Source organism: Pteronotus mesoamericanus, unplaced genomic scaffold (genome assembly GCF_021234165.1).
Source record: "Pteronotus mesoamericanus isolate MK-2021 breed Mesoamerican mustached bat unplaced genomic scaffold, CSHL_Meso_final scaffold_167, whole genome shotgun sequence".
Taxonomy (NCBI): domain Eukaryota; kingdom Metazoa; phylum Chordata; class Mammalia; order Chiroptera; family Mormoopidae; genus Pteronotus; species Pteronotus mesoamericanus.
In genome coordinates, this window is record NW_026555308.1 from 9,035,388 (window position 1) to 9,052,729 (window position 17,342).

The 17,342-nt window shown below is 51.4% G+C and overlaps 3 protein-coding genes across 3 annotated transcripts; all 3 read right to left on the bottom strand.

Annotated features, from left to right (window-relative positions):
- Window positions 1-364: 364 nt before the first annotated feature.
- SOCS1 (suppressor of cytokine signaling 1) lies at window positions 365-1,741 on the bottom strand. The gene is made up of 2 exons (XM_054589235.1): window positions 1,658-1,741; window positions 365-1,109 (listed from the first exon to the last, which is right to left on the bottom strand). The coding sequence occupies exon 2, from the start codon at window positions 1,057-1,059 to the stop codon at window positions 427-429; it is 633 nt and encodes a 210-aa protein (XP_054445210.1). The 5' UTR covers window positions 1,060-1,109; window positions 1,658-1,741; the 3' UTR covers window positions 365-426.
- Window positions 1,742-12,563: 10,822 nt separating this feature from the next.
- On the bottom strand, window positions 12,564-14,110 carry TNP2 (transition protein 2). Its single transcript, XM_054589147.1, is given in 3 exon segments — window positions 12,564-12,643; window positions 12,646-12,977; window positions 14,091-14,110. Coding segments are annotated over 3 exon segments (432 nt in total).
- A 2,697-nt stretch (window positions 14,111-16,807) lies between these two features.
- On the bottom strand, window positions 16,808-17,077 carry PRM3 (protamine 3). Its single transcript, XM_054589236.1, has one exon. It carries the CDS (start codon window positions 17,075-17,077, stop codon window positions 16,808-16,810), a length of 270 nt encoding a protein of 89 aa, XP_054445211.1.
- Between the last annotated feature and the right edge of the window lie 265 nt (window positions 17,078-17,342).

Sequence of the window (17,342 nt, forward strand, 5' to 3'; positions counted from 1 at the left end):
AAAAAAAAAAAAACTTTCATAATAAAGTTTATTACCTAAACTGGTTGTAAAAAATATAAAATAGGATTCTGCACAGCAGAAAAATAAAGCCAGAGACCCTCCCCAACCCCTGGTTTGTGCAAAGATACTGGGTATATGTAAACATGAAGAGGTAGGAGGTACAAGTTCAGGTCCTGGCCCCAGATACAGTTAAGTTAAGCTGCTACTACAACCAGGGGGACCCAGAGGGAGCACCAGGAGGGGGCACGCCCCCAAGAGTTGGGGAGGGGTCAGCGGCCGGGTCTCCAGCCGAGAGGGGGAGGGGCCTAGCCCCCCACACCCCAGCTCCCTTCAACCCAGGCGGGGAGGGCACCCACGTGGTTCCAGGGAAATAATAATTAATTAAAAATAATAAGGAGCCCCAGTTAATGCTGCCTGCGCGGCCGGTCAGATCTGGTAGGGGAAGGAGCTCAAGTAGTCACGGAGGACAGGGTTGAGGGGGATGCGGGCCAGGTTTTCACGGCCCACGGTGGCCACGATGCGCTGGCGACACAGCTCCTGCAGCGGCCGTACGCGGCGCTGGCGAAGAGGGGTCCCCAGCATGCGGCGCGGCGCTGCCACGTAGTGCTCGAGCAGCTCGAAGAGGCAATCGAAGCTCTCGCGGCTGCCGTCCAGATGGAAGCGGCCAGCCTGGAAGTGCACGCGTATGCTTGTGGGGCCCGAGGCCATCTTCACGCTGAGGGCGAAGAAGCAGTTCCGCTGGCGGCTGTCGCGCACTAAGAAGGTGCCCACGGGCTCGGCACGAAGCCGCTCATGTGCCCCGTGCACACTCAGGGGTCCCCAGTAGAAGCCGCAGGCGTCGAGGAGCGCGCTGGTGCGGGTGATGCGCCGGTACTCGGCATGCGAGCGGAACGTGCGGAAGTGCGTGTCGCCCGGGGCCGGAGCTGGGACTGCCGGGCAGGGCCGCGCGCGCACAGGGGCCACGGGCGAGGAGGAGGAAGAGGAAGATTCTGGCCGCCGTCGGGGCTCTGCTGCTGTGGAGATTGCATTGTCGGCTGCCACCTGGTTGTGTGCCACCATCCTACACGAGGGGCCAGCAGGAGGGGTGGGCCATAGCGTCCGGGGGTGCGCTGATAGAGGAGACAGAGGCAGTGAGCGGAGAGTCCGCGTGGGCTGTACAGGAGAGGGGCCGCGAGGCAGCTGGGGGTGTGTAGAGCTTAAGGCTGAACCGCCGACCCTAAAGGGCTGAGGGCATAGGACCAAGTACGTGCGGCCCCTTTGAGCCTTAGTGAGCTAGAAAATACACTCCCTGGTGCGCGGAGCACTTCCAGGCAGTGGGAACTTGGTGGGGGCAGGGTCCAGCCTCCCGCAGGCTCAGAGTTTGGACAAGCGGAGGGGGGCGTGGAGAAAGCTGCAAGCGAGAAGCCTGCCCTGACTACGGGGTTGGCCCTCCGCTCGCCGCCTGCTGGCCAGGCCGGGGATTGGCACCTCGTCCGAGCGATCTGGGCAAAGGCAGGAGAAAAGCTGTACTGCGGGAACCCCACGAGCGGGGGGCTGCCAGGGTGGGGCCGGCGGGGGCCAGGGGCGTGGCGGCCCTGAGGCCAATCTGGTACCCGCTGTCCTTTCCTTTCAGTTTACCCCCTCTCCCTCCCGCTTCCTTGCCCAGTGCCCGGCTCACCTGGCAGCAGGGCGAGGGGCGCCGCGGGAGGGGCGGCAGGGGTCTCCGGGGCGGCTCTCACGCATGCTCCGGGGCCGGGAGCTGTGCAGCTGCCACGGCCGCAGCTCGCTCTGCTCGGAACCCGCCCCTGCACCAGTCTTTTAAATCTGCTTGGGGGGCGGGCCCAATCTAAAAGAGGCCCCGCCCCTTACAGACTCCACGCCCTCCTGCAGGCACCAACCTTCCGCGCCACTTTCGGTTTCTTTTTCAGCGTTGGAAGCCACGGCAGCTCGCCCTTTTGCATATACTGGAGACCCTCCCCTGGGAGGCCCCCTGCCCTGGCTTAGCCTCGCACCTGTCCTAGGAGCTCTCCATCAAGGTCTCTGGCCCTGCCCCTGAACTCCCTAGCCACTTCTCAGACGCCCCCTTTGGACTTGGTGCCTCTGTTTCTCGTCCCCCCCCCCCCCGCCCCCCCGCCACCCCGCCTTCGGTCACAAATTTCTGCAGCCTAGCCCTTTAGGATACTCTGGACTAGCCCTGACACGCCCCTCTCCCGGCGGCAGATCTCTACCTTCTACTCTGCCCTAGTCAGACTCCTCTACCCTACCTGGGGTCCGGCCTGAAGATCCTAGCCTGTGACTCCTCGGGACTACGGTTGTTGCTCTTCCCCAGTAGTCCATGAGCCTGGGGGGTGGGGTCCCGCCCCCACACTCCTCCTGGCCCCAGCTGTCCCTGATCTTGGCTTGGGCTTCCCAGGAAGTGGTGGCCTGACCACAAGGCTTCGGAGGAACCCTTTGGTAGAGCAGGAGGAGTACCTCGACTGCGAGTCGAGTTCCTCAGAAGCCGGGCGGGGCCCAGCGAAGTCCCTGGAGGGCTTGGCTGGTCCTTCTCTGGCAGGAGAAACTGAGACTTGGGGAGGGGCTCAGATTTGCGGTGACTGGCAGATGGGGATCTCTGGAGGAGGCTTGCTCTCCTCACTTTTCTTTTGGGAAGAGAGCAGCTGGGCACCTTCAAATGCACTTTGGGGCCCAGTGAAAAGATTGTCCATGTGATGACTCAAAACCTACTGTTTTATCCTAGCCTGCCCTCCCCTTCCCCCACTTCTTCCTTTTAGATTCCCCTCCCTCTCTCAGCCAAGCATCTGCCTCCACCTAGCACTCACACCTTGGGCTTGGGATGAAGAGGTGGGGATGGTGGTGTAGGCTATAATTTGTACATTTCTGTGTGATCCAGTGATCCTGTCTGTGGTAGAAAGGCATGGAGTAGGTACCTGACTGGAACATGTATTTTTGAAGGAAAGGAAGAGCAAATAAGGGTTGGCGCTGGTGGGTGGGTAGTCTTAGAGTCTGGAGGGGGTTACCCAGAACACTGGACAGGCTGAGGGCTTGGGGGCTGGCCTCACGCTGGCACACACTGCCCTCTGCAGGCAGCTCTCAGGCAGCCTAGCCAGCTCCCGCCCTTGAAGCCCTGATGCCCGGTTTTCCTGCCTGCCTCCTTGCCTGGAAGAACCCAGGCCCCACTAGTGTGTAGAGGGTGACAGAGAAGATGTAGAGCCATGCATGTGCCGTAGTCCAGGACTGTGGATCCAAACTACCTGGATTCCAATCCTACCTCTTCAACTTTTGGGCGTTGTGCCCTTGAACATGTAATTAACCCCTCTGCCTTGGTTTGTTCTCTTGTGAAACATAACAATAGAACCTCCCTCATAGTGATGGGGATTAAACGAGTGATCATGGGTTGGTCAAGTGCTTAGAATAGTCCCTGGCATATAATAAGTATTCATTAGCTGTTTGCTGTTGCTGTTGTTCACCCAAAGGTGCCTGTGGGTATGGCAGCACATTGGAGCCAGCAGACACATGGCTTCAATCCTTATGACCATCTTAGGAGCCCTAGCGCAAGGAACACAGGTTAGAAGAGGCACAGGCAGAGTAGGAGGAGGGGAGTTTCACTGGGGCAAGCCAGGCTGCTAGATGGTGGCCATGGAGAGGAGTAGCACCTCCTTTCCTTCTTGTTTGAGCTGGGACAGGTAGTCCAGGCCCAGAAAAAGCAGCCAGGCTGGTCTGGCTCCTGCATGACTTGTGTCCCTGCCAACATGTCCACTTGGCAGGCCTCTGGGCAGAGGGAAATCTATAAATAGCTGATGGCCCATGTGCCCTCAACCCCCATGGACAGTCTCCTTGGCTACTTGGGAGACCCACCCCTTTTCCATTGGGACTGGGGCCTCTTGTTCCTCCTATCTTGCTGATCCCTGTGGAGCCCCTTCCTTCATTTCATGTACTGATACCTGTGATGTATTGCCCTAAGCTGACTATGTGATAAATGCCTTATAGTCCTTAGGCCATTGGATTGGTATACAACATTCCAACCTGCCCATTTTACAGATAGAGAAACTGAGGCTGAGGGGAGTCACTTGCCCAGGGATACACAGCTTAGAAGGGGCACAGCTGAGATTCATAGACAGGATATTGGACCCCAGAGCTTTTGTTCTTGCCCACTTTATTGTAAACTCCCACCCCCTGACCTGGTGATCTCAAATCCTGGTCTGTCTGCTGGAAAAATAGTAGATGCCACAGAAATCAGAGATTCATTTGGACCCTGAGCCAGCCTGGGGAAGAGTGGGTGCAGGTCTGCCAGCTTCCCTCTTACTTACAGGCTTGGGGAGCTCCAGTCTTGTCATCCAAGCCTCCATCTCGCCCTTTGTGGCTTTGGGCCCTGTGGAGTCTCAATTTCCCTGCCTGCACAATGGGACTGGCCCCATCCTCTAGCCTGGCCAGATCCTGGTTGTGCAAGTGCGGTGAGTCAGGCTCCAGTTGCTTAACCCATGTGGGTTCTCTTTAGAACCAACATTGACGGTTACTATAGCTTTGTTTTCATTTTCTGAAGTCTTGAGTTCAAAATGAAACCAAATCTAGATGCCAAAAGGGAAAAAGAAATATGCTGATTGCCAGTCTCCTGCCTCCTGGGCTGTTCTCCCTGGAGGATTGGTGCTAGGATCACAGGAAGCTAGGCAGCATGGGAGCCCTGAGGGGCTCAGAGTCTACAGCAAGACTGGGCTGCATTTGGACTCCGGGCCAACTGCTTCCTGGATGTGACCTTGGGCAAGCAGCTGCTCTCTTTGGGCCTTATTTGACCCATCTGCAAAATGGGTTCTGAAAAAAGAAATGGGTTATGGAAGTATTATACCTCATGGAGCAGCAATGTATGCAAAGCCTGAAGCAAAGTGCCAAGCACAGAAAACATGTGACTTCTTGTCACAGGGTCATCCCTGTGTCCACAGCTTGCTGGGCCACAGCCAGACATGTGAGATGGTTCTCCTCCCTTACTTGGCAGGCCCTGGCAAACCAGAAATAAGGGGCCCAGCCCATCCCCCCCTTTTTGGCAAAGTCCTGCTAGGAAAAGTAGCCCCTAGTCAGGATATGTCATCCTGAAACTACTTTCTTACCCAGTTCTCCTCGATACTCCCTTGTTTTCTAACATATGGGGCAGCCAAGGTTCCCATGGGAGCCTGTGCCTCGGGGGAGCTCCAAACCGTGGGGTGTAGAGCATGGATTCTGCTTGCAGCCAGCCTGGGTTTAAATCTGTCAATTAAGCACGTGGCCTGGGGCGAGCTTTACTTTCTCTGTGCCTCAGTTTCCATATCTGCAATATGGGGGTAATAACATACCCATTTCACTACTTCGGTATTTATTCAGTAGGTATTTATTGAGTCCCTACTCTCTGCTAGGCCCTGAGGGCTCAAGGGTCTTCTAGTAGACCTAGGGAGGGGAGACGGACGGTAAGTTCACAGAGTCTTTTTAGATTGTGGTAAGTGCTGTGTGGAAAAAGGGAGAAAGGGAGTCACAAAATTTTTACGGGGTTGGGGGAGGAACGAGATAACTTAGTCAGGGGAGCCCCTTGCAGATGATGACATGGGAGTTGAGGTCTCTAAAAGGAAGGGACAGGGACTCCAGGGAGAAAGAGCCAGTGCCGAGGCCCTGAGGTGGGAGTAAGTGGCACGCTGAAGGATCAGAAAGGGGACATGTAGAGAGCAAGGGGTGAGTTGCAAGGGTGAGGCCTAGGGCTTGGTACGTTGATGGGGCAGGGCCTTGCTGGGAGGGAGGTGGGAGAGGTTTGGGTTTCACTCTGACTGCAGGAAACAAACCTGAAAGCCCAGGAGACAAGGTAGGATTGAGTGTAGAAGGAAAGAGCCCTCTGGCTGCTGACCTTCCAGAAAGTTAGGGCTTTAGCCAAGATGACCTATAGTAGGGACATTGGGACATACCTCACAGCTGTCCCTGAGCCCACTTCCTCCACACAGAGTGTCCCCACACTAGCCCCTGAAATGGGTGTCAAGACTCCTCTAAGGAAGCACTGGGACATTCCGTGCTTTGTAGGAGAGAACACTGTTTTGGGAGGCCTGAGCTCTGGGGTCAGCCGTTACTCCCCTGGAGACCTTGGGAAGGGGATCACCATTTGCTGGTGACAATTTTTTGGTATATTGTCTTATTTTCTCATGGTTCTACAAATTGGGCGTCACCATTTACCAGATGAGAAAGGCACAATTTAGGGAACTGGTGGGCCTTGGTGAAGGTGTTCTGGGGAGCCCTACTTCAGTGTGTGCAGTAGACCCTAGTCCTAGCCCCTCCCAACAGCAGGAAACATTATGTGTTTTAGTTTGGGGGAGGGGGGGTGCTTTGCAGCTAGCTGAGGACAGTTGAGTCCAAGAAGAAGTTTCTCCTTTTGGACAGAGGAGGCCAAAAGGCCAGGGAGTGATGACATGAGCTGGTGGCTGGATTCCAGTGTGATGGCAGGTTATCTCCTCGGCAGCCCTGGGGAGGCGTGATGAGAACCTTCCAGCAGGCCCAGTTATCCCCATGTGACAGGTGAAGAGAGGACAGATTGGTCAGAGATGAGAAGTAGCTGGTACCAACCAGCTTTCGGAAAGTAGCCACTATTAATGTGTTAATAATTCCAAAATAGGAGGGGCTGGAAAGAGGATTTCTGAGAGCACTGGTTATGGAGTCCAGACAAACTTGGTCCCGGTTGCAGGTCCCCACCCCCACCCCTATAAGCACTGTGGCTTCAGGCAAATTGACTTAATCCAGTGGCTCTCAGAACTGTCTCAAAAGCAGGTCCAGTGCCTTTTCATCAGCAAATCCCTCAGGACCTTGCCTGAACCTATTTACAACTATTTTTAAGTACTACTCTAATAAGCTGCTCCGGTTCCCACCCTACCCCTCTTCTGAAGTGGCAAAATAGGTTTTAGCAGCTGACAACAAGCAACAGTAGCAGATACTTTTGGCAGTTGACATAGAATGGAAAAAGAATTTGCAAAAGCTGTGAGATGATAAGAACTGACACATAGCAGGCTGGGACAGAGAGAGTAGGGGGCAGGAAGACTCCTCAGCTCCTTAGTCCCTCGCTGTGAGAAAGCTGTTGAGAGTGGCAGGCGCCATGACAAGAGGCTGAATTTGGCCTGTTTCTCTCTCAGTTTGAGGAGCCATCTCATTTCAGGCCACACCGACCAGCAGCAGACTTGACCATGGCCCATCCCGTGGCAAAGCCCAGTGCCTGCTGGTGTAAGAGTAGGCACCTGGGCAAGCCAGCAGGGCCCTGAGCAAGCTCGGAAAGTGGGTGATCCTTGACCTGAATTTTATAGAACAAGTGGAACTTAACCCAAGGAGGAGGAGGAGGGAGAGCACCCCTGGCCGAGCACAGCACAGACGTAGGCCTGGAGACAAAAATGAGGACCTGAGAGGCAAATGGCAGTAGATGAGCCTAAGCTAAGCAGGGAAGGCACTCAGTGCCACCGTAATGGTTTATAGGCAAGGCTTGGCTGGGGGAAGGCAATGGGCCGGGCTTGGCCTCTCCCTGGCATAGGGCAATGAGTCCCTTTGGGGAGAGCCTCTGAGTCACTTGGCCCAGACTATCAAGCCCAGAAAGGGACAGATGCCATTGGCTTGAGAGAAGATAGCATTTTGCAGTAACAGAGTATACACTCAGCATTCTTGTATTATCTCTTTTCAGAGTCAACAAAGCTTCGCTGAGCACCTACTATCCTACTAGATGCTTCACTGATGCTCATTTCTTTTCTTCCCCATAGCTTACTTTATTATTTCCTTGTATAAAATAACTAAAGCATTTTCCCTCCCCAGATGTATGTCCTTCCAGATCTTTTTGTATGCATTTACATACCTGCATTTTCTCCCCTAAGAATACATTGTTGCTTTGTATGGAATTTTTTCTTCTATAAATGTTATATCTTTCTCTATATTGCCCTTTTCTCCCAACAGCATATCCTGGTAACCTGAATAGATCACATATAGACCAAGTTCATTCCTTTAAAAAGCTGCATATTTTTTAAAACTGCCTCCTCAGTGTTCATTTAGCTGTCCCTGGTGGATGGGCACATACACCGCTTCCAGTTTTCTGCTCTTGCAATGTGGCCCTGCATCTCCCTGTACAGCATCTGGGCACACATGTATGAGAAACACTTTGTATACTTTAAATGTTAATGGGCACTGTCAGTTGCCCACCGACATGCCTGTGCATGGTTACCCTCTCAGCATGGCATTTGGTCATATCTGCTTCCCCGTGCCTTCACCAGTACTAGTTATTATCAGACCTTTTCCATTTCTCCCCATTCAACAGGTACACATGTGGCATCTCCCCATTGCTTTAATGCCTGCTCTTTCATGTATTCAACCAACAAATATTTACTGAGCGCCTAATGCGTGCAAGTACCAGGGATGCCGCAATCAAGAACAGCAGGGCCGTTTGGACCTCTTCACGAAGCATGAGGTTGGTACAGATGAGGCTCAGAGAAGTTAAGAGACAGGCCTGGTGTCACCCAGAGGGGGAATAGGGGAGCTTGGAGTTGACTCTGGGTCTGTGTAGCTGTAGAGTTTGATGTAATTTTCATCCTGAATTATACCTCAAATGGGCATCTCAGCCAGGCACTGCACCCTCTTCCTTGACTGCTCCCTCCTCCCCCAGGACTGCTGGGCCTTCTAGTGACATCTAGCGCCGGCAGCAGCCACAGTGCCCCAGGCAGCTGAGCACAGTCCTACCACAGACAGGGCTGCGTCTGTTTCCCAGACCTCACCTCACTCCAGTATCCCACTGACATTAACCCAAAAGGCAAGATAGGTTGCCTTCAGAATCTGCATAGCCTCTCAGTGGCTGAATTGGGTGTCTATTTCTGTTTCCTGAATTTGGGTTTCCAGCAGGCCTGCCCCCAGACTACTGCTGCCCCACCCCAAACCAAACAAGTGAAAGAATGAATCTGTGGTTTGATGTTTTTCCTCTTGTCATCATGTGTCTGACTGAGAGGGTGGATGTGTGCCTGCAAGTACTTGCTTGAGTGCATTTCAGTGTGGGAGGGGAGACGGGTGAGAGCCTGCATGTATGTACGGGAGGGTGTGTGTATATTTGGGAGTCTTCATGTGAACCAAGGTCACTGAATCTGAGTGGGTTTGAATGACGATTTATTTGGATATGTGACTGGGTATCTGTATGTGTTTGTGCCACTTTTTTCTGCATGTTGGTTTTAGGGAAATGTGAGGTTAAGGATGGGTCCATAAACCATACATGTGACCCAGTCTGTGTGCTTCCCAGTGTACTTCCTCTAGTGTAGAGACCGTGTCTCTACAACAGAAGATCTCCTACTTCAGTGCTCATATTATAAAAGGATGCTGTTCAGAGAATAGGGAGGTCCTTTGGTGAGTGGAGCTCAAAACCCCTGACCTTATGCTCAGACCCTCTCTCTCTATCTCCTCCTTTAAACATGCTCCCTAGAAGTGCTTTCCAAACTCTTCTGCAGTGTGCCTTCAATGACTACGGCAGGATTATGTGGTTTAACATTTTTAAATAGGAACCAGGAGGTTTGGAGCAAAGGATGAATCTCTGATCTTTAGACCTGCCCTCCAGGAGATCTTGATCAAATCATTTCACCACCGAGTTTCAGCTTCTTCATCTGTAAAGTGGGAATAGTAATACCTCCTGCTGAGGGTGCCTGGATTCAGTGGAAATATTTTATGTCAAAGGATCTGGCACCTAGTAGGTGCTCAATACATTGTCATTTCCTCAGCCTGTTTGGGCCCTTTACCACACTCTCTAAGAGAGCGCATGGTATCAACCTGGAACATTTCCCTGCTGTGAGTACAGACTGTGTCCCAAACCCGCTGCTAGATGCTTGCATGATCATCATCTCAACAAACCCCCAGGGACTCCTCAAGGGAGGCGCTTTAGCCTCCCATTTTATAGAGGAGGAGATGGGGCACAGAGAGAGGAAATGACTTGCTAAGGCCACACCGTCGAGCTCTGAAAGAGGACCTTCCACTGCATGCCACTGTCTGTTCTGCAAAACTTGGACTTCCTTTTTTAATTGAGCTATAATTGACATACTGTATTAGTCACAATGAAGTGATATATGTAGTTAAATGGTCATGGAAGAAATACAATTAAAAAAATTTTTAAAAGAAAGAAATGATATATGTATCTGTTACGAAATGATCGCCACAAGTAAGGCCCCCTTTTGGTCCCTCCCCCTCCGCCGCAGACACCCCCGTTGCTTCCATGTTCGCTCCATCCTCCATCACCATGTGTTCTGTCTCATTCCTTCAGCCCAAGTGCCAAATGAAACAAAAGGGAATGAGAGCAACCACGTACCAACCCTTTGCTTGGTGCTTTTACACACCGCTGGCTGCTGATCTCCCTGAGGTTGGAATTATTACCCTGCTACACAGATGAAACCAGTAAGCCTCAGAATGAATGTGACTAGTCTGAGATCCCCAAGCTAGGAGTGGGGAGCCAAATGTAAACTGGAGTCTGACCCTAAAACCAAGGCTTGCGGGTTTCAAGGTCGGAAGGTAATTTACATGGGGCTGTGACCATTCCTTAATCCTTTTACCTGACAACTAGCATTTCTTAAAAAAAAATTGTCTAGTACTTTATATGCCCAATAAATAATAGCAAAGCATCATTGAATACCTACTGTGTGCTGGGCCTAGATACAACTTCACACACATGATCTCATTGAACCTCCCAGCCACTCAACAAGAGACCCATTTTACAGATGAGAAGACCAAAGTTTTCTGTTGATATTTGCTCTAACCATCTAATGACACAACATCTTATCTCTGAATTCATTTGGGACCTATGTGCCCGTAGGGCTCTCTTTACTTTTCCCTCTAGCCTTTCTAAGTAAGTGCCCAGTAAATGTTTTCTGAAGGAGGAACTCACTCCTTCAGCCCCTCTGTATTTGAAGTCTCCAGTGCCATCCTTCAGTCCCTCTCCTGGCCACAACCTACCGGTGGCTCTTCCTCTTGTCCCTTCCATCCTCTACAATTCAGTCTCTACACAGCAGCCAGAATCATCTTTAAATACACATTAGACCTTTTCTCTTGCCTCAAATTAATGTCTAAGCTCCCACAGCCTGCAAACTGGTCCCTCCTGGCCCTCCCACCTCCTTTCCTGCCATCTGTATACCCTGTACCCGCTACTCCAGCCTTTGGAACATCTCAAGTTCTTTCCCTCCTTGGGGCTTTTGCACATGCCGTTCCCTTGGCCTGGAACCCCATCAGAGTTGCTCTGTGTTATGTTGCCTTGCTTAACCCCTCTTCCCACCTGTCTCCTGCCACACACCTGGGCTGGCTACTGTGTTTGGATCACATCAACAGTGTGTGGGCCTGTGGGCATCCTGTGTGTGCACACTTGTGTGCACACGTGTGTGAGTGTATAGGCCAAAGGAGGTCTCTGCACAAGCAGAGTGTTGCCCATCTACTGTGGAAACTTCCCGGTGTCTCTACCCTCCATTCATTTCGGCCCCTGTGCTGGCATGGCTCCTTACACTTTCATGAGGTCTCATCACAAGGCACAGGTCCCACCTTTTCTGTTTTGCGCTACCAAATACAACACCTTTAGTGAATTCAAAATGCCAACTCAAAGAAAGTCATCCAGTGTGCAAGCTTTAATCACTGTTGCATAGAAATCACTTGTAACATGTTCCTGCAAAAAGTTTGACTTCCTTCTAGCATTCCATGCATGATGGTGTTTTTCATTTGAGTGAAGCAGGCACAAGAACAAGCCATGGAGTGCTATCTCAGTTGTGTTTCCACTCTAAGTGAAAGGAATAGGAAAGGGACCCTTGATAGTTATACTGCATAAGGTTACTAACGCTCTCCTTTGGGTCATCTACTGCTCATTTGTAATCAAATATGGACATGGATAGAGCATAGACTTTCATCAAGTTCCTTTTGACCTATGAATCCATCCATTCCAACCATTTAAAAAGACTGAGTGAAAAGAGAAAAAGACTGGGATGACTGGGATGACTCATGGATGGGTCACGAGTCATCCCAGTCTTTTTATCCAACATTCATTTCATTCTTTCGGCTGTATCCAGGCTACCCATGTAGTTTCAGCCCAAACATCTGTTCTTCCATCTGTTGGTCCATTCAATTCATCCTTCTAATTGGCCATCTATCAGTTCACCTGCCCATTTGTTTGTCCACAATGATCTAGTCATCCACCTCCCTAGTCAGTTATTTAACCAACTCACTATCCATTCACCAGCCACATCCAGACTTTCCACTCATTCAACTGGTGCATTCTTCCATCCTTCCATCTACCATCTATCAGTCCACTTAAGCAATTACTGACCATTCTATTACATCTCTTTACCTAACCATCCTTCTAATGAATTATTTATCCACCCAGCCTCCCATCCAACCATTCATCCTTCCACCTAGCTAACCTGCCACCTGCCCACTTTCCCAATCAACCCACCCAACTTAATTGAAGAACTAGTTCAGCAAAATGCACCACGTATAAAACTCCCATAGCTTTTATTCTCCCCCTTTGCCCTAGCCTGTGGTTCCTCTGTGCTCTGGCCTGGAGGCCGCAGCCTTCACCTCACTGCCCCAATGTCTGGCTGGGTAGCTACCCCTCACCTGGGGAGTTCTGTGGCCTGAGCTTCAGTGTTTGTTTTGTATACCTGCTGGCTCCTCTTGACCACCTTCCTCTTATTACTTTTCCTCCCAAGTTTTTCTTTTCTTGGTGTAGCTGCAAGAATGGGTGGTGGGTTGTGTGGGGACAGTGGTGGGAATGCATGGTACGTTTGTCATGTCCTGGTGGTGGGTTGGGGCTTGGACTCCGACTGTGGTGGCCGGATGGGCTATGGTGGCTGGCTGGGCTTTGGCTGGAGCTGTGGCTTCAGCTGTATCTCGGGCTCCGGCTACGGGTCTAGCTGCAGTTCTGGCAATGGTGGCTGCAGTTGCACTGGTTGCAGATGTGGCTTTGGGGCTGAGAGTTGCTACAGGCCTGAGTGTGGATGATGGGAGGGTTCTGTGTCTTGGTGTCCCTGGGAGGCCACTCTTAGACGGGCAGAGGCCGCTTCCTCCTCCTTTTCTTTCAGCACACCCAGCTTTATAGAGTCCCTGGCATGCTCTAGTTATATAGTTGGGCCTGATTTTGATGGGGGTGTAACAGATGTGGCCCAGTGACACAAAGCCCCCTATTCCTTACCCTAACCTCCAGGGTGGGGCAGCTTGCAGGGGCCTTCTGGGGTAATCCTATCTGTTGACTAAAAGTAGGGACCCTTGGATCAGATAGAACTGGGTCCACATCACAGATCTGCTTTTTCCTTTCTTTATGGGTTACTCACCTGGGCCCAGTTCCCCTATCTTTATAGAATGGGGACATTAAGAATACCTTACCTCTTAGGAATGCCAGACAAGTTAAATGAGAGACTCTGTGTCTAGCTCAGGGCCAGCCCACAGTAAGAACTCAGTAAACATTGATTAAGCATTCTCTTTCTTATTCCACCCCGGCAGTTTAGAGGCCAAGAGCATGGTCCTGACCCCAGTGATCCTTGGCTGGAGGATGGGTGCTTGATAAGATAGATACTGTTGAAGAACTGGATGGCTTATCAGATGGATGAATGATAAGAGTAACGGAATAGTCTGCTGGGTTGTCATGGGGCCTGCTAGTAAGCCACTGACTGAGCAAGATTTAGAGCCAGGTTCAATCTCAGTTTGTGCTGATGTCCTGTCTTGGAAAGGCCATTTTGGTTTTGAGGCTTGGCTTCCTTAATCTGACAAATGGATGTCATTCCTTCCCTCCTGGTATTCTTGTGAACCTGAGGAGCCTGTCAAACCACAGGAGGCCCTTGAAAACCCTCTTCCTCCCTCAGATTCCTGCCTCCTGACTCTACTCCCCTTCCCTGCTAATGAAGCCCCATCTGTCATTGGAATCACACCAGCCCCCGCCCAGATCTCCCAACACCTATGGAAGAAAGCCCAAACCTGTGTTTGAACAGGAGGTCCTGTGAGCAACAGCAGCCCAACCCTTCCTACACCTTGGCCAAAGCCCTTGGGTGTAGCTCTTGGCTAGTCTAGCTTGCAGCTTCCCCCTTCTCCCCTGTGAAACTCCCTCAGTCTCCAGCTCCCCTCCCCTGGCAGGCCCCCTAGCCCACGTATACTGCTCCTTCTCCATTGCTCATGCACACTTAACCTTTTGTTATGAGGCTTTGCTATCATCTGCTTTTATTACAGTTTATTTCTTAACAAGCATGTCACATCACTCACAGTGAAAACCACCCTCATTTACTAAGCACTTCCTATATAGCTAAGCTCCGGGCAACGCCCTCTCTTCTTCTAGGCAGTTTAGTCGTTGAGTCTTACACTGGCCCTTTGAAAGATATGCCCAGGTCCTAATCCCAGAACCTGTCAATAGGACCATATTTGTAGAGGGGGGGGGGGGGAAAGGCATTTTTGTAGATGTGATTAAATTAAGGATAGTATCATGATTATCCAGGTGGGCCCTAAATCCAGTCACAAGTATCCTTGTAAGAGGCAGAAGACACATGGGAGAATAGACCATGTAAAAGCAGAGGCAAAGATTAATGTTATGTAGGCACAAACCAAGGATTGCCTTGGGTCACCATGAGCTGTCACCATGAACTGTACAAGGCAAGGAAGGATTCTCTCCTAGCACCTCCAGGAAGAGTATGGCTCAGCTGACTTCTTGATTTCAGATTTCTGGCCTCCAGAATGTGAGAGGATAAATTTCTGTTACTTTTAAAAAGATTTTATTTATTTATTTTTAGAGAGAGGGGAAGGAAGGGAGGAGAGGAAGAGAGACATTGATGTGTGAGAGAAACATTGATCAGTTGTCTCTTGCACACACCATGACTGAGGACTGAAACCGCAAACCAGGCATGTGCCCTGACTGAGAGTCGAACCGCTGACCTTTCACTTTACAGGACGATACTCAGCTAACTGAGTCATGCTGATCAGGGCTAAATTTCTGTTATTTTAAGCTACCAACTTTGTGATGATTTATTGCAGCAGTCTCAAGAAACTACTGAACCCTCTGAAGCAGATATGATTATTACATTTTACAAAGAGGGAGCAGACTCAGAGAACTTGGGTAACTAGCCCAGAGCCTCACGGCTAGTCTGAGGCAGAGCCAGGATCGAAATCCAGGTCTAGCCCCTTCTTGTCTGGCCTTGTGGTTACTGAGGGGTCCCAGGGGATTACGGAGGGCACATGTGGCTCTGTTCTAATGGCCTTGCCTTGTGTGGGTTCCGTTGGGCTGGGTGGAGGCCATGCTGTGAGAACTCCTTCTGAGTCCCCCATCCTCTCTGCACGCCTCTACTGCTAATTCCCCACTTCCAAATGCTCCAGTGTGTAGTAGGACAGAGACTCTGTTTTATTAATCTTAGAGCCTGTAGTGACTGGCACATACAGAAGGGGCTCTACAAATGTTTTCTGGGTGACTGAATGGGCAGGTGGATCTCCGGGACTTGGACAAAAGGACAAAGCTGGTTGACTGAGTTACTTGGTCAGGACTTGGACAGCAGGGGCCTCCTCCTCTGGCTATCACTTGCCCTTTGCAGTCTGCAAGTCTCAGCAAGCAGCCTCCCCGTGAGTAACCCAAGGCTTCTCCTTACCCCTGACACACCCCCCCACCCCAAAGGAGCTGAAGTTCCCTGGAAACACTGCCCCTTCCATGCCCCAGCAGCCCTGATCAGGATTCTTCTCAGCCAAGTGGCTCGTTCTTGGGGGCCTCCCGAGGGCAGAGGGTGGAGATCACATTTGTCATTTCTTCAGGGGCAGGATGGCCAACAGAAATGTCCTGATGCTTCTCTAAGTGGACAGCGTAAGTGGACACAGGGCTTGGGTTCTGTATCTGTGTTTGGCTGCTTCTCTGGGCTTCCTTTACCCATTGCTCTAATGAGGACATGGGTTCTGCCCTCACAGCCAGAGCCCTTGATAAAGGCACACATGGGCCTCTGAAGGCACGATGGTCACCTTGAGTGTGAGGGTGGCAGCAGAAAAATCATTTGCTGAGAGGTACTCAGACCCCTCCACATACTCTGATCCTAAAACTAGGGCCTGTGAGGCAGATGGAGCCACCATGCTCCAGTGATAACACCTGTGTTAAACATTCACTCTGTGCCGGGCCTGGGCCCACCCAACACTTCACATAATTTTGCTGACCCGCTGACAAATGGGGTACTACTAATCTCACCCTTAAGCAGGGGAGGGCAGGCCAGGTCTCAAAGTCAGACAGGTACTTCCTCAGGTCACATAGCAAGCAGAAAGAAATTTGAACCCAGGTGTGCTGAACTCCCAAGCCAGTACTTCTTAATAAAACTCTCCATATAGTTTTATTAAGCAGCAGAATATGGGGGCGGGGGAGGGTGGTGAAGAGAGACTGCACTGTCCCATCAGGTGCTCTTGGCCTGTGTCTACTCAGACATGGAGAGGAATCTCCCCACTCACCTATGTCTCCCATCCCCTGACACACATGTACCCTGAGATGGGACTGGCTGAGATGGCTTTCCAGCCCAGGCTGCCACATTTTCACCCCCAAAACAGGGGAGGGCAGCTGAGAAATCACAGAAAGTGAACCTTGTGAGAACTTCTGGCTGGACATCAGGAGAAGGGGTCAGGGGTCACTGACTCCTCCTCATTCTCCCTAAACTAACTCTCTCTCTCTCTCTCTCTCTCTCTCTCTCTCTCTCTCTCACACACACACACACACACACACGGCACCCCAGGCATAGGGTTGGGGAGGCCAGAAAGGAGGAGGAGAATTACTTTGGAGACTTTACTGATTCTTTTCTGAACATTCTTCTCATTGGAACAGCAGCAGGTGCCTCTTTCTGGGTCATGTCATCTGGGATCAGGAGAGTGACTGCTTGGGCTTGGGACTCTGCTGGGCCACAGGGTCATCCTCAGCACCCTCCTCCTGGCCCCCAGGCTCCATCAGCAGCAGCTTGCCCTGTACTGGGAGCTCCTCCTCCTCCTCCTCCTCCTCTTCTCCCTCCTCCTCTTCCTCACCCTCTGAAGACAAGGAGAAGTTATCTTGACTCACGCAGGCCACAAGCTTCTTCATGGAGGACTCATGGCCCCGACTGTGGCTTGTGCTTAGCTTGACACAGTGGGAACCCATTGCTTGCTTTGATTGCTTTGCTGGACTGGAAGGAAAGGCCACTGGAGGGGGGTGCAGAGTAGAAGGGCCGTGAGGATTGTAGGCAAGGCACTGACATCACAAAGGGGCCCCCAGGGCTCCCCACCCTTGGATACCTGAGTCACAAGCAGCCCCAATGAGCTCGTGCCACATACAGAGCAGGACAGAGACAGAACACCAGACCAGTACCAATATTGCCTCCCCTTGCCAGGTTGCCACCTCCATCTGGCCTCATTTGTCCTCATAA